This window comes from Lichenostomus cassidix, chromosome 14, assembly GCF_008360975.1.
Source record: "Lichenostomus cassidix isolate B80296 chromosome 14, HeHo_3.0, whole genome shotgun sequence".
NCBI lineage: Eukaryota > Metazoa > Chordata > Aves > Passeriformes > Meliphagidae > Lichenostomus > Lichenostomus cassidix.
The window spans coordinates 13,993,993-14,013,984 of record NC_139495.1 but is presented as its reverse complement, the minus strand read 5'-3'; the positions used below and the strand labels follow the sequence as shown (position 1 = coordinate 14,013,984).

At 55.5% G+C, this 19,992-nt stretch overlaps 3 protein-coding genes across 6 annotated transcripts in view; 2 read left to right on the top strand and 1 right to left on the bottom strand.

Moving 5' to 3' along the window:
* The first annotated feature begins 1 nt into the window (after position 1).
* On the top strand, positions 2-4,963 carry NMRAL1 (NmrA like redox sensor 1). Of its 2 annotated transcripts, XM_085075076.1 has the most exons (7): positions 2-143; positions 345-410; positions 612-850; positions 1,655-1,904; positions 2,382-2,572; positions 3,507-3,717; positions 4,695-4,963. In XM_085075076.1, the coding sequence occupies exons 2-6, from the start codon at positions 371-373 to the stop codon at positions 3,675-3,677; spliced, it is 891 nt and encodes a 296-aa protein (XP_084931202.1). In that variant the 5' UTR covers positions 2-143; positions 345-370; the 3' UTR covers positions 3,678-3,717; positions 4,695-4,963. The 2 variants fall into 2 exon arrangements, with proteins under 2 accessions (XP_084931202.1, XP_084931203.1); XM_085075077.1 differs by having other exon boundaries at positions 5-143; positions 3,507-4,963.
* Positions 4,599-14,729, bottom strand: DNAJA3 (DnaJ heat shock protein family (Hsp40) member A3). 2 transcript variants are annotated; one of them, XM_085075072.1, is made up of 12 exons: positions 14,498-14,729; positions 14,244-14,377; positions 13,752-13,835; positions 12,968-13,186; positions 12,095-12,247; positions 11,143-11,290; positions 10,416-10,480; positions 9,424-9,552; positions 8,864-8,979; positions 8,452-8,549; positions 6,376-6,492; positions 4,599-5,670 (listed from the first exon to the last, which is right to left on the bottom strand). In XM_085075072.1, the coding sequence occupies exons 1-11, from the start codon at positions 14,718-14,720 to the stop codon at positions 6,389-6,391; spliced, it is 1,473 nt and encodes a 490-aa protein (XP_084931198.1). In that variant the 5' UTR covers positions 14,721-14,729; the 3' UTR covers positions 4,599-5,670; positions 6,376-6,388. The 2 variants fall into 2 exon arrangements, with proteins under 2 accessions (XP_084931198.1, XP_084931199.1); XM_085075073.1 differs by lacking the exon at positions 6,376-6,492.
* Positions 14,730-15,885: 1,156 nt separating this feature from the next.
* Positions 15,886-19,992, top strand: part of CORO7 (coronin 7) — a 35,203-nt gene continuing 31,096 nt past the window's right edge. For both annotated transcript variants that reach the window (XM_085075059.1, XM_085075058.1), the window contains exons 1-3: positions 15,886-15,990; positions 18,987-19,083; positions 19,377-19,451. In XM_085075059.1, coding sequence (XP_084931185.1) covers positions 15,931-15,990; positions 18,987-19,083; positions 19,377-19,451 — 232 coding nt within the window. In that variant the 5' untranslated portion in view covers positions 15,886-15,930. The remainder of the gene's footprint in view (positions 15,991-18,986; positions 19,084-19,376; positions 19,452-19,992) is intronic.

The following is a 19,992-nucleotide window of genomic DNA, read 5'->3' as shown; positions in this document are numbered from 1 at the left end:
GGGGCGTGGCCGAGTGGCGTCCGGTGGAGCCGAGCGGAGCCGAACGCATTCGGGTGACGCCGAGCAGACGAACGCCGGTCAGGCCCAGCCGACTAGAGCCGAACTCAGCCGGGCCGAGCCGATTAGTGCCGAGCAGAGTCGAGGTGAGGAGCCGTGTGAGGGCAGACGCGCCCGGTGCCCTGGGACCGGCGATGGCTCGGCATCCTCCCCGCTCACTGCCCCCGGCACCGGCGATGGCCCCTCAGCCGCCCCGCTCCCTCCCCATCCTCCTCCCTCCGAGCGGGACCGGGCCGGGGGCTGAGCCGCCGCCGTGCGACCTCGCTGCTTCCTTCTCGCCCTGTCAGAACCCCAGGACTGCCCGCGCTGCCGCATGGCCGGGAAGAAGCTGATCGTGGTGTTCGGGGCCACCGGTGAGTGGTCGGGGGGAGCCTCGGGCTGTGCCCGGGGGCCACTGGAAAGGGCGGGGAGAGGAGGTGTCGGTGATGGAGCGCCCGGGAGGGTGAGGAGTTCGGGCGGGGGGCGGGCGGCTCGGTCCTTGTGGCGCCCGGGGGCTCCTTCCCGCGGCCCCAGCGCGTCCCGGGGCCGCGGGGCCTGACCGGCTGCTCCCGCAGGGGCCCAGGGGGGCAGCGTGGCCCGGGCGCTGCTGGACGATGGGACCTTCAAGGTGCGCGCCGTGACGCGGAGCCCCAGGAAGAAGGAGGCGGAGGGGCTGAGGCGGAGGGGAGCCGAGGTGGTGAAGGCAGATCAGGACGATGAGGCATCGCTGGAGCAGGCCTTGGCGGGTGCCTACGGAGCCTTTATTGTCACCAACTTCTGGGAACACTGCAGCAAGGAGAAGGAAATCGAGCAGGTACCTGTGCTGGCATTAACTGGGACCACGTGAGGAATTACCTGGGAAGGGGGTCAGGGGACAGCCGAATAGTATCAAAGTGGGGAACATGGGGCAGCTCTTGGAGCAGCCATGTCAGTCCTGATGGTTTGAGTGGCCAGTCCAGAAGAGACCAAAGCCTCACAAACAGCAGGTGCCAGTTCTTGCAAAGCCAGAACTTGTTCCCTGTTCCCTTGCAGTTGCGCGGCTCCAGGGTCTGGTGTCTTCAGGGAGTTGTTATATTTGTTGCAGAGAGCACATTCCAGGATTTGGAGTAGCAGGAGTGGGAACATTTGGCTCCTCAGAGCCTTCATGGGGCTGAGCTGGGACTGCCACTGCCTGCAGACCTGTGGTTCTCTGTGCTTGTGCCTTGGGGCCAAAATCCTGCAATATCAGGGATCCCAAGGGTGGTGCTTACCCCAGGATAGATTTTGCAAGGTGGCACCATTGCCACACCGGGATGGCAACAAACAAAAGATGAGATATGTTAGGGCAGGTATGCTCGCCTGGCAGATTCTTTGTGCTGGTGTTTGCGTGATTGGAAGAGCAGTGAGCTCCAAAGCTGGAGGGTGTGTGGTCTTTCTGAGTAGGATGGTGTAAGGAGAGGATTTGGCTCCACCTGGACAACTCACTGGGCTCTCTGGTGTGCTCAGTCCTGGTTCCAGATGAAGGCTGGTGGGAGCTGGGTCCTGCCCTCCTGCCCAGCACCACAAAGGGAAGGGGGTGTTTAAGGATGATGGGAATGTCCTGTTCCCCTCTTCATGGCTGCTTTCACTCTTCACCCAGGGACGGCGTCTCGCTGACCTGTCCAAGCGCCAGGGTCTGCACCATGTCGTGTTCAGTGGCCTGGAGAATGTGCACCAGCTGACAGGGGGCCGGCTGGAGGTGCTGCACTTTGATGGCAAGGGCGAGGTGGAGGAGTACTTCCAGAAAACTGGGGTTCCCACCACCATCATCCGGCTGCCCTTCTACTTCGAGAACTTCCTCTCCATCTTCAAGCCGCAGAAGGCCCCACAAGGAGACACCTTTGTCCTGGGTAAGCAGGAGCTCTTGCTCTGCAGGTCACTGTCCTGTGACTGTCCTTGTCTGCTCCCACTGTGCAGGGGCTGAGGGATCGCCAGGCCTGTGGGCTGGTAGGGTAAAGAGGCCTCTACCAACTTGACCACAGCAAGCTGCATTACGGTCTTCAGACCCGTTTGGTGATCTGCAAGAAATCAGCAAGATCCTGGGCCTGTTCGTGGTGCCGAGGGCTGTTCTGCAGATCCCAGAGTGGCTCTGGACACTTCAAGTGCCTGCATTTGGGATGCTGGAGGTGGTGGGGCTACAGATCCAGGCGAGTCATGGTGCTGCTCTGTTGTCACAGTCTTAGCACAGCCCTGCTCTGGTGCCTTGCCATGCTGATGGATGCTCTCATCCCTTCCTCACCTCATGTTCAGATTTTGAGTGCTAAATACTCCACTGTACCTCCTCAGAGCTGGGCTGCACTCCAGCTGGGATCAATCTCTCCATACAGAGCTGCCCATGGGGGACACCCCAATGGACGGGATGGCTGTGGAGGACCTTGGGCCCGTTGTGCTTTCCCTGCTGAAGTCCCCAGGGGAGTACATTGGCCAAGTGATAGGACTCAGCACGGGCAAGCTCACCGAGGCAGAGTACGCTGCCATCCTCTCCCAGCAGACAGGCAAGACTGTGACAGCCAGCAAGGTAGGAAGTGTCCCTTGGTGTAGGTGATGTTCCTGGGGGACTTGTAGCTCATACTGGTAGCACTGGTGTCCAGGGTTAGCCCTGCTGCCCCTGTGTATGGCTGGAGCACAGCTTGGCACCGAAACTGCCCTGTTGGCATTGCCACTGAGCTCATGCTTGTGGAGCACCCAGATGTGCCCAGGCAGGTCTGTGCCTAGCCCCGAGGGATAACAGGTGGGAGGTTTCCAGAGGACCCAGGCATGGGCACAACAGGTCTCTGCTGGGTGCCCTTCCCTTCAGCAGGGTTTCCCCTGAGTCTTTGCTGTGTCACCATTACAACACTCCGGGCCTCTGTGCCGTGTCACTGTTACAACACTCCTGGCATCTGTGCTGTGTCACCATTACAGCATCCCTGGCCACTCCCTGCCCCTTCGTGACTTATTTTTAATCTTGTTTGCATTTCAGTTGTGCCTCAGGCAGCCAATACAATGGATGAGGGGTGTGGTGGTTCCCTGTTTCAAGAGCTTTATTTCATTAGAAACTAAGCCCCTCTGATGCTCCCTGCAGGTTCTGCTCTGCCAGAAGCACAGTGAACCAACCACCCTTTAGTTCAAGCAGGGAAGGAAGGTTTTGGGGTTGGGGTGCCAGGTGCCAAGCTGGATTGCTTCCTGGCGCCTCCAGTTTCTAGAACCCCTCAGCCACAGTTTCTGGTGTGAGGAAGGGCTCCCTCATAGCTGCTCCCAGTCCTGGCCCTAGGCTGATTGGGCTGTTCCTGCCAGGCAAGGCTGCATCCTTTGCCCAACCCCAGCAGAAGGGCCTTGCAGAGCCTTCCTCACCAGTGGCAATGCTGTGACAGGCTGCTCTCACAGAGCCCTCATCAGCATTCCCTCACAGGCTGAGGGCAAGCCCCAGCAGTCTCTGAAACACTGTGTTTTTTCCCGAATTCTCTTGGCAGATCTCCCCTGAGGAGTACGAGAAGCAAGACTTCCCCGGGGTCAAGGAGACGGCTGCCATGTTCCGGTTCTATGCCCTGAAGCCAGACCGCAATGTGGCTCTGACCATGAAGCTCAACCCTAAGGCTCGCACCTTCCAGCAGTGGGTGGGGGACAACAAGGATGCCTTCTGAGCCTCCCCTCCCTCCTCTTCCTCCCAGGTTTCTGCAGCAGGTAGGGGGACCTGGCCAAGGAGGTGAGGTGCCCTGAGCGACGCTGCCTTCCCAGTAGTGCCCCAGGGAGAGGCTGATCCTGCCCCAGCTGGGGAGAGCTTGGCTCACGTGCTGGTCAATGTGTGCCTCTGCAGCGTGGTTGAGACTATTTAGGCAGCTAGAACAAGAGGAAGGGCTGTACAGCACAGGCAGAGGGGGGGCAGAAGCACTACCTTTGCACCCTTTGGGAGGTGTTGCTTTAGTCATTCTAGGTGGTTTTGGGTCGTGGTGGCTTGTTTTCCCAGGATCACCCCCTTTTCCAAGCAGCTCTGAGCATACAGCACCATGCAGTGGGCTGAAAGCGTGTAGCCCTGGGCCCCAAAGGCAGTGCCTTCATGGCAGCTATCCATGGCCAGGGCTGCTGCAGGCTCCTAAGCCAACAGAAAACTCAGGGATTTCTCCATGGACCTGGGCTGGGCACTGCAGGTGAGTCAGCAGAGACAGTGCCCAGGCTTAGTACCAACCTCAGCAAATGGGGACTGGGTAGTGACTTCCTGCGAGTGTAATGCAAAAGCTAAGCTCAAGTCCTCAAATTATCCAGCTCTGGGCCTCTTGGCCTCCTACAGCTAATTACAGTCACTTTAGGCTCCTGGAGGTTATTTCAGTCACTATCCCCATGAGCTGGGATAAAACTCAGTTCTTTCAAGACTATCTAAGGTTCAGTGGAAAAGCTCAAAGTACTGCTCAGATTGAGCAGCTTTGTGTTTAACATCAATCCCAGCCCCTAGCAATGCTCCAGCCATCCAACTCTGTCCCCTTTGTCCCAGAGACCTTCCTGTTACTATAGGAGGGGAAGGGGGTGACAGACCAGGTGGAAGAGTAGACAAGGCAGCAAGGCATAGCACATGTTAAATATCTTTATGAAGTTCATCTTATTTACATGGGTACAGAATCACTTTACAGAACTTTAATCAGGAGGCAACGCGTGCTTTATTTCAGCAAATTAAGAAGGGCAAGACTACAGCATGTCCCTGTTTAACTGGTGTTTAACTGATTAGTATGTGGGCTGATGGTACCTGCACGGTATCACAAACACAGCAGGCTACAGTAACCATGGAATACTCACTGCAAGAGCTCAGCTGCATCTGGAAGGAGTGATCCACCTCACTTGCACTCTCACACATGTAAAACAATGATGCTTTGACCAATCCTTTACGCTATGGGTGTTGCACTAAGGTAATAAAAGATTTTTGTCCCCAACTGGCAAAGGGCTCAGTGATCAACTTGTACCAGTTCAGAAGCGACAGCAGCTGTGTGGTAACTTCAGTTATTTGGGGGATAAACCTGAGGCAAAGTGCAGATTCCATCACTGCTCTGTGCAGGCAATCAGCAGGATAGAGAAAGCCCAGGGCTGCGAGGGAGCCAGGCCAGCTGGGCTCAGACAATGCCCAGCCACAGGGAGATGCCATTCAGAGCTGTGCAGAGCAGCAGGGCTGTTGTGAAGACAAGGTTAGACCTCCCTGACCCACCAAGTCTCCTGGAGAGTTCACCAAGCACACCTCGCATTCCAAAGGGCACCTGAGTGAGCAGCTGGTGGGCCTGGGCTCCGTACAGCAAACTGCTGCTCTGTGCTGCAATATTTTATTTCACACTTCCTCTGGTTTGGATTCTAAATAATACTTTAACTTTTACCAAATAAGCTTCCAGCAGCAGTAGGGTTGTGGAGCAGCCTCCAGAGAGCCACACTCCTGCAAAGCTGGAGTTTTCCTTCCCTGCCAGTTCCTAGAACGGTGAGTGAGATTTGTATTGTGACGACTGTTGGTGCCTCGGTGGTCCATGGCCTCTCCAGCTGGGATTCTTGCTGTGCTGCTGACTGACATCCTGTGTTCTCCAGAGCCAGCTGCCAGAAAGGTTCATCCCCGACTGCACAGATGACCTGCTGCTGCTGGCTCCTAGTTCCCAGTAGAACGCTTTCCTGCAGTTGAAGTGAGAGGAAAGTTAAGATTTCCTGGCTGTATCAGCACACAGCCAGCCCACTCTGGGAGCACCTCCCCTCCTGACCTGCCATCACACTGTCAGCCTCACAGCACAGCCAAGTTTGAAGCCTACAAAGATGCAAAGCTGAGCCCCTGGAATCCAAGACTGTGTCTGCCATAGCTGATTCCAAGTCTCAGTGCTCCCTTGCAACAGCTCAGCACTGACTGAAAGCCCCTGAGTTACCTAGCACTGGTGCACAGTGGGGTTTGTGCTCTGTGACAAAGGCTGGCTCCTCCCTGGTGCTGGAAGCCCATGGCAGGGGTGAATCCAGCCTGAGTGTGCCAGCACCAGTGGCTCTGCAGCCCAGGATTTGCCTGGCAGAACCCAGTCCCAGAGGGACCAGCTCCCAGGAACACCCTCAGTGCTTGGAACTGGGGAGAGCTACAGCAGCAGAGCTTAAGGAGGAGGCCAGCCACCTCCCCGAGGGTGCATCAACCATCTGTGCTGCTGTTTGCTGCAGCAACACCACAGTTTAATCCCTGGCTTGTTGCTCCAGGTCCCAGGGGACAACTAGGGCTGTGCACACCCGAGGCTGGAAGGCCTGAGGCTAAGTGAGAAGCAACATTGTGCTATTGTGCTTCCACCTCCCAAGAAGTGCTCAGTGTGGGGGAAAGACGACAGTGAAACACAAGAGGCCTCCTACCTCGGATTGGGTGTCAGGAGGTAAACATTTTCTTAAGTTTGGAAAGGAATCCCTCCTTGTTCTCCTCAGCCTCAGGCCTATCCCCGCCTGCGTCAGCGCTAGCCTTGGCCCTGCCACCTGGACACAAACAGCAAAGGGCTGCAGTCAGAGACATCTCCCACCAGGACCAGAGGGGTATTTTAGACAGGGAATGGCCAGGAGAAGGCAGCTGGTTGTGCTGCACCTGGCAGAGAGCCACAGGACTGGATCCCTTGCAGTGGAAGCACTGGAAAGCCTGGATCCCAGAAGTGGAAAAGCCAACCATGAGCTCAGGTACTGTGTTGTTCCCTTCAGCCCTCCAACTGCTGAGGGAATTCTTGTGCTGCACAAGTAAATCAGGGATCCCACAGGCTTTGGAAACAAGTACTTGAAATTCAGAGTCTGCCACTAAAAACAAGTGGTGAACTTGATCACAGCTAGCCAGGACTTTACAGGGTTAAAAAAGCTCTACTGGTGGTCCCTGAAACAAGTTCTTCCTGTTTCAAGGTTGTCCTTGCAAAGCAGTGCAAAACTACACCAGGAGCCTGATTAGTGTCATTGCAAGCAATACTCAGCATCAAGCAGAAAATGAACTTGTGTAGAATGAAAAAGGCTACAAGTATTTCAGACAAGGAATGTTAAAATTGCCCTGTATGAACAGGTCCTGAGAAGTTGTTTGTCATGCCAGAAGTGGCTACAGCGAGAACAAAGGAGACCTCTTTGCTAATCTGCTTTTTTCTACAGTAAAACTATCAATAACAAGATCCCGAACTCCCCCTCAAGCTTTCTTTGTGCACAGAGAACAGGAGTCTGGCCCTCCCCACCCTCCCAGGGCTGAGTGCTGGGCTCAGACTGATGCAATGGAATGAAATCCCAAGGCAGGACACACCTCCCTCAGCACAGCCTGTCTCTACACTGCAACCTACTGGCGTTGTTTTAATCTACCTTGCTGCTTCATCATGGTAAAAACTGGCAGGTTTACTTTTTAAAAAAATTAGTTTGAAGAGTGTTTTTTTTCTCTTTGGCACATAAATGCCTTTAAAAAGCTGGAATGGAAGTTCAGTGTTCAGAGCTCTCACCCCTTCCCCCAAGGCTGACTGTAACAAGGCAAAGACGTAATTTCTATGTTAGGAAAGCACTATAAAACAGAACATGAAGTATTTGGCAGATGTGGCCTTCTAATATCCTACACTTGACCCTCTGTTCCTCAGGCTTTGCCATATAGTAGAGCAGTGGAGTTCCTGGGATCATTCAGCAGCCCTAAAAGGCTCCTGCCTTTGCCTATGCCCTGTCTGGTTCCAAACCAAAACCACAATCCAATGGGCTTTAAGAAGTTCATTGTTCCACTTGAGCAAAGAAAAAACTTTTCCAGTAGCAAGAAGCAAAGCTCTATCCTTACTCTTTTACCATGTGTTGTGCCTTTAGCTGCTGCCTCTGCCAGGTACCTCACCCCTGACACTCAGAACACAATTGCTGAATCTGTTTTCCATCTGGAGCTAGAGAGCAGCTTCACAAAGCTTCCAGCTGCCTTCCCTCCTCCCTCATGCTGGACACTGACCAGAGCTGACACTCAGCACCAATGAACAATCCTACCCCAGGTTCTCCACGTGCACAGAGCTCAGCCTGACAGCAGAAACCCCCATCAGCATTCCAGGAGAAACAGCCTCGCTGTGCTCAGAAGCACACTGGGTTGGGATCACACAGGAAATTGGCCTGAAGCACATTTGCCTTCCTGCCTCTGCTACCAAGTCAAGTCCTGGCACAGGGGAAGCAGGGAGCAGGAGGCATTCATCAGCACAGCTTGTACCTGGAGTACCTCAGTGCCTGCTCTGTTCCTGCACAGATTTGCCTGGTAAGAACTGGCATAGAGCTTCCTGGGAAGAGGCTACCTCCCTGCTTTGTGCTACAGCCTGTTACCATCACACTAGAACTATTTCCAGAGCTGCCACACAGTCTCACGGTGACCCTGGCTCACCTTCCTCCCCAGGAATACTCAGGAAGTGCTCTGCACTCCCACACCAGCTCCCCAGGGAAGGAGCAGGAATTCCCCCTGCTCACCTGATGCTGTGTTGGTGACTCCGTTCACGGTGCCATCCACGTCGGCCTCGTCCTCGGCATAGCTCATCATTAAGGCTCGCTGGCGATCCGTCAGCCTCCTGTGACATCAGGACATAGGGGATAAGGGATGGCCTGGGGACAGGGGTCGCACAGCCCTCCCAAACCTCCCTCTGCAGCACCCACAAGAGGCAGGGACTGGAGTACAAGGCGAACACATCTGGAATACACCAGGAATTTCTATGGTGCTCCTGAAGTGAGCCATCTATAAGGAAAGATCTGTAAAAAATTCTCAGTGGAAGAGGAGAGACAGGACCCACTGCATTTCACCTCAGGGAACTTTCCCAACTTCTAAACAACATTTTTCGAAAAAAGTTTCTAAGATTGCACAGGAACTTGTTTTAGCTCTACTTACTGAGGAACTTTTATCTTTATGTGGATGTAGTGGTCTCCATAGCCGTAACTGTTGACCTTGGGAATACCTTTCCCACTCATTCGAATTTTCTGGTCTGGCTGAATACCAGGGGGTATCTGTAAACACACAGGTGTCACATTTATTACTCTATTTCAACCATTTATACAATAATTACATTATAAAAATTACCCTATAAAGATTACCAACTTCTCCAACAAGCTTTAAAGTAGGATGGGAGAGCTCTGGTATGCTCATGCATTGGGACTCATCCCAAAGCTAAGTCAGTAATGATGGAAAAGCTTTTGAAGGAATAAGAACCTGAGATAGCCTGTAGCTGTAGCCCTCAGATGGGATTTGTCCAGCAATCCCTTTCTTCCCTTGTCCTTACACAGCAACATGAAAGGAGCTGTGACCAGGTAGGTCACAAACTACCTGAGGCTCAATCCTGAAGGAGTCTGAAGTGCAATAGTGGCAGACTTAGGAGATTTTCCCCACCTCTGCAGGAAAGGAGAAGCCTCTGCTGTGCCACTTTGCTTCATGTTCAATATATTGGTACTCACCGTGATATTGATTGTCTCATACAAGCCTTGACACCGGGCTGTGCCTCCCAGCACAGCCTGAGCTACTGAGATCAGGAGATCTGAGTGGATATCGGCTCCGTTTCGTCGGAACACAGAGCTCTTCTGAACCTGGAAGGCATGAAAATTCCAAAAAGCAGTGAGCACACCATGTTCTTCAGGTAAACTCCTCCCAAGGGTCTCAGGAAAAAATATACCATCCCCAAACAGCATGGCTAAGAACTGTGAGTTAATATTTGATCTTCTAGTAAAACACAAATTTTGACATCGTCTAATTAGCCAAGGGTTTGTGAGGATCCCTCCTTCCTACCTCAGGAACTCCCTCCCCTAATCCTGTTGTTAGTTTATCCATGTCAATATGATTCTGGGGAAACACTGCCTTGTCCAGCACCCTGAACAGGAGAAAGCCAGAAGGGAACAGGAAAGGAAACACCTTTGCAGTGGCCTCACATGCTGGAGGAGAATTAAATCCTCCTGCACCACAAAAAAGTTGCAGAAAAAAATCATCTCAACAGAGATGTCTGTGGCAGGATTCTGACAAGAGAGGACGCCCAGCTGCAACACAGGTGCAAAGCAGCCCTGAAGGTGGATCTGAGAAGGACACTTCACCAGGCAGCCTCCTGCAGGCAACCCCCACAGCTCTCCTCAGCACTCCCACCCCTGCCAGCAGGCAGCTCCCTCACATTCCCAAGATAAAAACTCAAGGCATGAAGAACCTACTCTGCATTTTGATTCACACGACCCTAAGGGCCTGGTCCTGGAACAAGAAGCAATTCTTCACTAACAGATTCAAAGTTACCCCCCTTGCTACAATGCAGATCTCCTGCTGTCCCAGAAAGTTCACATGGATCATGTTACCTCAGCTGTTCGAAAGGATCACTGGCTCTTCCTCCTCTGCCCATTCTGCAGTTACTTCCCAGGCAGTTGAGAAGGGAACAACCAACCTAAGTAATAAACCAGCTTAGGATACATACCCTGAATGTAATGAAAATTTCTTTCTTCCCCACAGGCATCCGAACTGTCTGCCCATCCTCAACACCTGCAGTCAGAACAGGAGGGAATGTAACCTTGGGTTATAATCCATGTGTGACACAGATACCCACAACTCTTGCCAATCCCAAGAGCTGGCCACCACAGCCCAAAGGAGGAGGGGTCAGCATATGTTTATACCTCTGAGGTGATCCCTATGCCCCAAATAGGCTTGTTACTTCAGTATCTATAGCATTGTTTAGAGAAATGCATTGGATTAAGGAACAAAGCAGCCTCCACAAGCTGCAGGACTCAGGGTGGTCTCAAAGAAGCAAGTCTTAGCCCCCTCACTGAACCCTCCTCTCTGAAGGCCATCAGCAAACCCCTCTGAGCCAAGCCAAGGCTTGCAGCATTCCCACCCTCTCCCCAGGCTTCATCATGGACAAATGAAAGACTCACGGCAACAAAACCTGTGGAGATTCACTCTTAAAACCTGCCTAGGAGGACCCAGGCAAGAACCAAAGCTCAGGAAGGGCAAAGCAAACAATTATATCCATGGCCAGAACATCTGTCGCATCAGTAGCCCATTCCATTCCCACCTGCTCAACCTGCTTTGCTTTAAAGACCATTTCTCTGCAGCAAACTTCTTATGCTGCTCCCCCATTTGTACCTGGCAGTGGCAGTAAATAACTACAGTTCTTTAAGAGAGCAGCACACAAATACAGCACTGACCAGCTGGCACAGGAACCATCACTGTCTTCTTCTGCTTGGTCTGCCCCGTGCCCCGGCACATGACGCAGGGCGTGGTGATGATGGTGCCGCGGCCGCTGCAGCGCCGGCACGTGGAGCGCATCACGAACGGTCCCGTGTTGATTGTCTCCTGGGCAGGAACAAACACACATTGGGAAATCATGAGAACTGAGATGGGACTTTCCACACAGCACGTCTGAGCTCTAATCACATGCACCCTTGTCGGGATAGAGATATCCTTCAGCAAGGGCTGGAGCAAAAAGCTGGCTCTGAAATCCAATTGCACTCCAATTTCCTCTGAACACCACCACTACTATGAGCAAGTGTCACGTGGTGAGGGGAAGGGAAACACACCACCCTCCACCTCTAAGCTTTAACATACAAGAGGGAACAAAGCTCCTTACAGCGCTACAAACATCTGTGTTCGGATGAATCCAAGGACAATCCACTTATGTGAATTACTGCCAGGAAAATGTTATGGTGACTAAGTTCTGGACTGAACAGTGAGAGCCGCCCACCAGACTGAAGCACACAAGGAATCAGATGCATGGAAACCCAAAGCCTGCAGCTCCATCATTACCTGCATCTTCTAATTTTATGATTACCCTTGGGTTATCATCACCTTCCTCCACTCCACAAATCAAAAGATCCCCATTTATTGCCCACAGAATTTCAGGGCTGTTACATGATATTCATATGTTTTGTGGGATGTGCAGTAGCAGAGGATCCAGCCTGCAGGCTCGTGCCTTCAGCTGAGCACAGCACTTCTTTAACACAAAGAAAATCTTCCTAGTGCCTATTAGCATCAACCTGACATTAACTCGGCTTTACCCAAGATAAGCTGATGAGTGTGGTGAGAATTTTTCACCATGGAATGAAGTGCTTTCCCAAGAAGGGAAAGCACAACAGAACTGGTGTCCTGCTAAGCACTTACCATGCCCGTGCCATTGCAGTAGTGACAACGCTGAGCTTTGGTGCCAGGTTCGTGTCCTTTGCCATTGCAGCGCTCACAGGAGTCCTGGATGTTCACCACAATCTCCTTGTTAACACCTTTTGCAGCTTGGTTGAATGTCAGTTCCATGATATACTGCACAGGAAACATGGATATGGATCCATGACTGAGGTGTCATGGGGTCTTAAGCAGATTGAGAAGGTTTTAGGCTAAACACCAAACAATGCTTAAAATAAAGTTATCAGTAAAGATGATTGCTCAGAAGAAGAAATTCTCCCTATAAGAAAAGGGTCATTTTTACTAAAGCAAGAAATACCAAACACCAAACATTTCTAAAGGCAGCATGTGAACTGACAACACTTAAAGGAGCACTTAGCTGCAGCACAAAGAACAAGACATTTTATTATGGGCTCCACTGCAAAGTGAAGCTAATTAAGTTTCAAAATTATGCCAATTAAACAGCCAAACCTATTGCTGGAAGGCCTGGTTTATACTTACAAGGTATTTTGTGGGTTTTAGCATTACAGATCAAAGCAGGAATATGTAAAGCAACCTGCAGCAGAAAATATGCCTCTACAGCAATGGAACTGCTTGGCAGCACTGAGTGGTGTCAGTAAACACCAGAGAAGTAGCTCAAGTCCAGAAAAAATATCCTGCCTGGAGGTATGGGGTGTGTTTCTGCACAGCTTAGCAAAACTGAGACTCTCCCCCCAAGCCACGGGACACTCACACACTGACATTCCCAGAAATAACTCCTTGCTGAAGCTCTCGCTCTCAGAGCGTTCTGTGACAGAAGCTGGGGAGGGACACTGGTCTGAATTTTCCATTCCATTCCTAAATAGGGGCACCTCCTACCTCTTGTGGCTGGTCAAAGACACTCTGAAAATCGCCAAAAGGGGATCCTGAGAACTCCCCGAAGATCTTCCTGAAGAGCTCCTCGGGATCGATGGAGGGGCCACTGCTCCAGTACTGCCGCCCTGCGCCAGCCCCAGCCCCAGCCCCGGATGCACCGGCCTCAAAGCTCGCTGTGCCATAGGCATCGTACTGCTTCCTCTTCACCTCGTCACTCAGCACCTGGGGGGCAAGGAATGGGGCCATCAGGGGATTGTAGGATCCAGGAGAATCCCTGGCTTTGGTCTCACACATTCCTGCCATCAAGAGGGCTCACCCAGCTCTCAGCACCACAGGAGTTACGGACAAGCTGCTGCTTCCTTGGTGTCTCTTGGCTCATCACCAAAAAAATGACAATATCTTACTAATTTATAAAAAGCAAGAATGACTTATATTAAGCAGTTGGTCATTATTCTATCGGTTGAAGAGTGTTGAGGTCAAAAAACACAGCTGGGGAAACACAGTTAAGGTACTGCTGTCTCAAACACCTGACAGGTTTTTTTATTTGATTATTTAAACTTATAGCAATTCCATGGAATTGACATCCATGCCAGTCACTGCTAAGGAAGGGTAAAACTGAAGGAGCCCAAAGCACCTAAATCAGATACTTGGACCAAGTAATTTCTTGGTACTAAGGTGCTTCAGCCTGAAATGCATCAAAAACCAGATACGATTTTAAAGGAAATATTTCCCCTCATCTACCCTCCAATCTTTCCTTTTTCCCACCACAGTAAAATCCTGCTGTTACCTCATAGGCTTCAGCCAGCTGAGAGAACTTCTCCTTCGCCTTGGGGTCGTCCTTGTTTGTGTCAGGGTGGTATTTCTTTGCCAGCTAAGCAACAAAAAATAACTATTACAGACAGACAGGAGTTATTTGCTTTACTATATCTCACATGCCAGGAAAAACACATCAGGCACAGCCTGGCATTCACTAGAAGGGAATTAAAGCTCTTCATTTTCCTTTATCAACCCAAAACAAGGAACTACTGGAGCTGCTCCTGGTTTTCTCAGCAATCCCAGATCCTTCTGGAAGGAGACACACGGTGACAGCACAGGCACACCACGCTTTGGAAGAGATCCCCAAGGCCATGTGCTGAGCTTTCCCACTGCTACCTCCCCTTGTCTCCAGCGGGTCCGAACACGGGGATCTCAAGGGTGGACTTGTCCTCTGCCACACCGAAGTGGCAGCGGGCAGCCCTGGCTCCTCTCGCTGCCCACAGGGCTCCGGGCCCAGACGCACCTGGTAATAGGCCTTCTTGATCTCCTTCTGCGTGGCGGTGCGGGGCACCCCCAGCACCTGGTAATAGTCCTCCTTGGCGCGGGCCGCGCTGCTGTGGAATGCGGCGGCGGCGGCAGCGGCAGCGTGTTTCGTCCCTGCGGGAGAGGAGGGAGAGCGGCTGCTGTGAGGGCCGGGCCGGGAGTAGGAAAGGGACACGACCGAAGGAAAAAACCCACGCCCCGCCGACCCAGCCCGGCCGGCCCCGGCGCGCTCACCCGCGGCGCAGAGCCCGGCGCGGAGCAGCAGGAGGCGGCGAGGGGCGCGGGAGGGCGGGGCGCGGAGCCCGCGGAGCAGCAGCAAGAGCGGCGGCCGCGCGTTCCCCGCCCCGCGCCCCGCGGCCACCCCGACCCAGCGCGACGCGCTCCCGGCCGCCATCTTGGCCCGCGCGCGGCGCTGCGCCTGCGCACCCAGCTGCGGGGACGCACTGCGCATGCGCATGGAGTCACGGCCGTGGCTGCGCCATGGTTACGCATGCGCCGGGCTGGGGAGGGCCGGCGGGGACGGAGCGTGAGGGAATCCTGAGCTGCCTCGAGTCTCGGGGGGACCGGGCAGGGACAGCGCGGGGACAGGGCCGGGGACAGCTCTCTGTGATACTCTCGTGCAGCGAGGCTGGGCAGCTGGGGCTGGGAACTCTGCCCTCTGCTCTGTCTTCGCTGTCTGCGCCCTTCCAGGACTGCTCTTCTTCTCCCCTAGCAGGTGAAATATCTCATAGATATGCAGTAAAGGCTCTGAAACCACAGCGACTGCAGTGACACAGCGCCCACACTCACACGGCACCCACTCTGGCACAGCAGCCACCCTGACACAGCGCCCACACCGAGGCAGCAGCTTTTCTGCGGAGAGGAGGAGGATAATTCGTGCCAGGCGTGTCTCTCTCCCGCCCTCGTCCCCGGGGCTGGCGCCGCCGAGCGCTCCTCAGCAGAGGCTCGGCCCTGCGGCGCGTGGGAGGCTCAGCGGGGCTGAGCGGCGACAGGGACGTGCCAGCCCCTGCCGGCTCCTGCTGCGCACACGCCACTGTCACAGCCCGGGTGAAAGGGCAGGAGGCCTGGGCTCCACCGGCGTGGGGGAAGCCTCAGCCGGGCCCAGAGGGCTCAGTGTCCTCAGATCCAGCACTCCCTCCTCCTCCTCCTCCCTTCCCCGCAGCCGTGAGCACACAAAGGTCTCTTGTTCACCGCCGGCTGCGAGGCGGTGGAAGGGACGAGCGCGCTGAGCCTCTGGCACTGGAAAGCTCCTGCTGTCCCTGTCCTCCCTGCCCAGAGCCCGACGGAGCAGCTGCCCTTGTCTGGCAGGAGAGCTGGGTGACAGCAGGGGGTCACTGCACGGGGTGCCCGTGGGGCTGGTGACCAGGAGCCTCTGTGGAAGGCAGGGAAGGGACTGAGACCCCCGGGACTCCAAGGACCTCAGGACGGTCACCCCGGGGTTGGTTCCGACGCCGGGGTTGGAGGCCCTGACGAGGGTCCGAGAAGCCGGGGCTGGGGGGTCTGTACCCCGCTCACGGTGACAGCGGAGACACGGGACACACGTGGGGAGCGCTGTCCGGCGGGGCGGGTCCAGGGGCGGGGCTAAGGGCGGGGAGGGGCCCGGGCCGGGCGGAGCCGCGGGGCCGGGCCGGGCTGGGCACGGCTCGGTGCGGTACAACCAGAGCGCCATGAACCGCTTCAAGGCGTCCAAATTCCGGCACACCGAGGCTCGGCTACCCCGCAGGGAGGTGAGCGCCGCGGGACGCCCCGGTAGCGGGGGATCGCGGGGGCGGTGGGGTAGGGGCTGCCGGCGGGCAGGGACAGGCACAGGCACGGGGACAGGGCAGGACCGGCCCCGCCCCGCGGCACCGGCAGGGCGCGGCTCCGGGCCCCGCAGCTGCGGCATCCCCGGTGTGGCGGGGCCATGCCCCGGTGCCCCGGCCGCGGTGCGGGTGCGTCGCCCGGCGGCCCCTGCTTGGCACTCGCTGCTTCCCATCCCGGGGTCCGCGGAGGATCCCGGCCTCGAGGCGCTCCGCATGTGGGGTTGGTGGGGAATCCAAACCCTCTCCCAGGGAGCTGCTGGCATGGGGTAGCCGTCCTGTGGCGGCTGCTCCTCTCCTGCCGCTGGGCACGGCTGGCACAGGCGGTGCATCCCCGGATCCTGCTGCCTGCCGCCGTTTGGTACCTCACCCGTGCTCAGCCCTCCCAGGCTGGCCTGTGCCAGTCAGGAAACCGTGCACCGAGTGTGAAGTGCTAGGCCCCGCTCCTGCTACCCCCCTCCTGCCACCCTGCTTCCGCGGGCACAGAGGAAGTGCTGGGCCCCACGGGACGGTGCTGAGCTCCATCACCCTGGCCATGAGCTCTGGAGCTCAGCACTGCTGAAGCCAGGCAGCTCTGGGGATCTCTCTGGGCAGCACAGAGCCATGTGGTGCCCAGTTCTGGCCTCTGCTCCATGAATAACCAGCCCAAATAATGCCAAGCATCATGATCCATTCTGGAGCTGTGTTGGCAATGGGTAGCTCTGTCCTGCTCTCCCTCAAACCACAGAACTGGGCCAGGGCACTCTCCCAGGTCCTGTTGCTGCAGATTTGGCAGGGCAGAGGCAGAGATGCAGGGTCAGGGCTGGATGAGTCACATCAGGGAGTGTTATCAGGACACACAGCCCTTCTGGGGGCTCCCTGAGCTGAGCACCCTTCACCCCAGCACCTCCTCAGCACCGTGGCCCTGAGCGAGGCTGCTGCTGTTCCCAGCCCTTGGGTGTGCACACACTCCTTCCCTGCAATTTCCCGGCCAAGTTGTCCTTGCACCAGGCTGGCCTGGCCTGTGCTCACATGCCTCTGCAAACCCAGCAAGCACCCAAAACATCCTTCTGAGCTTCAGCTGTAGGAGGGGACATGCCATCCCCATGGCGTGCCAGCCTCGGTGTGTCTGCAGAACAGGTGTCAGGTCACTGAAATCTCATTTGGATGAATATTTGGCTGTGAATCCCAGGGTTCAGATGAGTCACTGGCAGTGGAGAGTGTGTGTGCCTGTGGGGTGTGGGTGCTGGGACACCTGGCTGTGCAGGACATGGCATCATCCTGGCAGGAATGTCCCTGTCACCACTGCCCTGGTGTTGGTTCCATGGTGGGGGACCTCCGAGGGACAGCATGCTCTCACCCCCATGTGCAGGGAGGGATCTGCTGTGCAAGGTGGCCTTTCCAAAAGGCTTTTCCCATCCATTCTTGAAACGTATCCTTGGGTGTGAGGCCACACACTCCCCACAGGGCAGGAGGTGGAGATGGAAGTCTTATCACCAAACCCATCTCAAGTGTCACAGCGGGAAGCTCTATTCTGTCCCCAGCCGAGCGCCTGCTTATGGAGGCACTGGCAGACACCCGACCTGGCAGGATCAGGAAGTGCAATGTAAACATCAGGGATCACATCTGAGTCTTCTCTTCAGGCAGCATCTGCGGGACTCTGCTGGCAGATGCCCCTTGAGAGCTCACAGTTTGTTCTAGGGATGTAGCCAGGATGGTTCCATGTGCTTTCCTGGCCGTGCTGGCACACTGCAGGAAGGATCACTTCCTTGAGGGCTCCTGCCTGTGTGGTGGGGAAATTGTGGGGTCAGGATGGACCAGCTCTGTGACACCTCACTGCAGGGGTCCTGCATGGTACCCCCAGTGCTGGGGGCTAGGCATGACTGGTGTCCCCCTCACTGAGGGCCCAGTGCAGGGTGATGGGATGCAGACAGTTGGACCCTTTTTCCTGCTCATGCTTCAGACCTGTTCCCCATCCCACTGCAGCCCCCTCCCCACCTGCTACATGCAGGGACAGGAGAGGTGCCTTTGGTGGGAGAAGGGTTAACAGGTCTGCACCGAGCTGTGAGGGGAGGAAGTGCTGCAGGAGCCAGTGTCCCCTGACAGGCCTCAAACGGAAGTTGTGCAAAGAGAGGAAACCTGGGGCTCAGGGTTTCCCTTCCCTTTGAGGGTGTCTGCCCAGTTTGTGGGGTATCCACTGCTCTGGACACATACTGCAGCTCCAGGGCTGCCATGGGCACACAGGCCTGGTGCCAGCCATGAAACACCTGTTGTCTGTCAAGGGTTGGACTTGGCCCTGGGTGTGCCAGACTGCTGGCCTTGGTGGCCACTTGAAGTGATGTGGCTGTGTCACCCGGAGCAGATCTGGCTGATGGAGGGTGTCCCAGTGCCTCATGGGTGGCATGCTTGGCCCTGGGAAACACTGCACAGTGGGGTTTTGGGTTTGGAGCTGTAATGTAGTTCCTTGGCTGTGTCCGTGTGGGAAGTGTGCTGCTGGAGGTGTTTATTGGTCTCAGTCAGCCACAGCCTGACCCTGTGGTGCTTCACAGCCCAAGCGCTTTTCTCCCATCCAGATTCCCTGACATCCGTTGTATTGCAAAGCCCTCTGAGCACTTCCCACAGTGGGACAGAGCAGGGATGGGACAGTTTGGAGGAGAGGCAGCACCAGGCACTGGGGTCCTGCTGTGTCCCACCCTTCAGCCCCATTGAGGGGCTGTGCTTTGTGCCTGGAGCATGAGCAGCCACATTGCCCTGGGACATCCCAGAGGATGGGATAATCTCGTTGCTGTTGGCAGTCCCCAGGGTTCCACTGGCTTGGGAGCTCCTCTAGGGCTGAGGGTCTCTGGTCCTGCAGTGCCAATGCTCTGTTGTGTCCCCTCCAGCTGTGCCTTAGGCCCTGCCATAACAAGGCAGCCCCTGACATGGGTTTTTCCTCTCCATCCCAGGCCTGGATCGGGGGTATCCGAGCGGGCTCTGTCACATCCTGTGGGAATCATGTGAAGGCCAGCTGCCGCTGGATCGCCTTCAACGCTGAGGCAGCAGGTGAGGCACAAGGGCCCCCAGCATGGCTCGGAGGGTAGGATGGATTTTTCCCAGTGGTCCCTATGGGGCTCGGTGGTGGGTCAGCCCCACAGGCCCCAGAGGCATGAGGGTGAGTGGAAGAGGTTTTCCCTGAGATCCCCCAGAAATGTTGACAGTCCTACACCTCTTGTCTTGCATTGCAAAGCTGGGTATTCCTTGCTGTGTCCCAGGCTGGGGGGAATCCTGGAGCATCCCATGGGTGATGGACAGGCTGGTGGGTGGCTGGTAACCTGCTCCTGTGCCCTCTCCTTCAGGTGTGCTGGGCATTGTGCCACTGGAGTGCGAGGATGGGGGCAAGAGGACCATATCTCAGCTCTGCTGCCACTCAGGTGGGTGTCAGGTGCCACTTCCCACCTTCACAGGATTTTTGTCCCCATGTGAGCTGTGGCGGGGGGGCTCAGGTGCTGAGTCCAAGCCCGGGTTGGCTGTCTGCCAGGCAAGGGACATGGGGAGCTGCCAGGGACCATCACCCGTGGGCAGGGTGGCATCAGGAGGGGCTCTGCCAGGCTGGAATTAATCCATGTTCCTTCATTTTTTGGGCTGCAGTGAGGCCTGGGCATGTAGCTCTTCCTCACGCCCTTCTAGCACAACCTTTCCCTGTTACTCATAACATGCCCTGAAATTCCCAGTACACTCAGTCCCAGGCTGGAGTTGGCATCGCCACGGCTGTACCCAGCTCCAGTGGCAGGAGGAACAGGCTGGACCAGCAGCTCTGATGTGGGCAGAGCAAGTGCAGCAAGGAAGAGGCAGTGGCAGCATCACTTCTGGCAGAGAAGCACAGGCACAGGGAGGAGTGGTGCCCACCTCAGGGTACCCCTCTCCAGGTGTCGGAGCAGCAGTGCCAGCCTGGCGTGCACTGACCACCCACTT

What these genes read in the sequence shown, in the direction of transcription:
- NMRAL1 (XM_085075076.1), top strand. Translation starts at nt 371, where the DNA reads ATGGCCGGGAAGAAGCTGATCGTGGTGTTCGGGGCCACCG. An exon ending in CGTGGTGTTCGGGGCCACCG is followed by an intron (nt 411 to 611) that starts GTGAGTGGTCGG and finishes CTGCTCCCGCAG; the next exon opens with GGGCCCAGGGGGGCAGCGTG. An exon ending in AGGAGACACCTTTGTCCTGG is followed by an intron (nt 1,905 to 2,381) that starts GTAAGCAGGAGC and finishes CTCTCCATACAG; the next exon opens with AGCTGCCCATGGGGGACACC.
- DNAJA3 (XM_085075072.1), bottom strand. Translation starts at nt 14,720, where the DNA reads ATGCGCATGCGCAGTGCGTCCCCGCAGCTGGGTGCGCAGGCGCAGCGC. An exon ending in TCTTTGACCAGCCACAAGAG is followed by an intron (nt 12,248 to 12,967) that starts GTAGGAGGTGCC and finishes TTTCCTGTGCAG; the next exon opens with TATATCATGGAACTGACATT. An exon ending in ATAAAGATAAAAGTTCCTCA is followed by an intron (nt 8,550 to 8,863) that starts GTAAGTAGAGCT and finishes CTGATGTCACAG; the next exon opens with GAGGCTGACGGATCGCCAGC.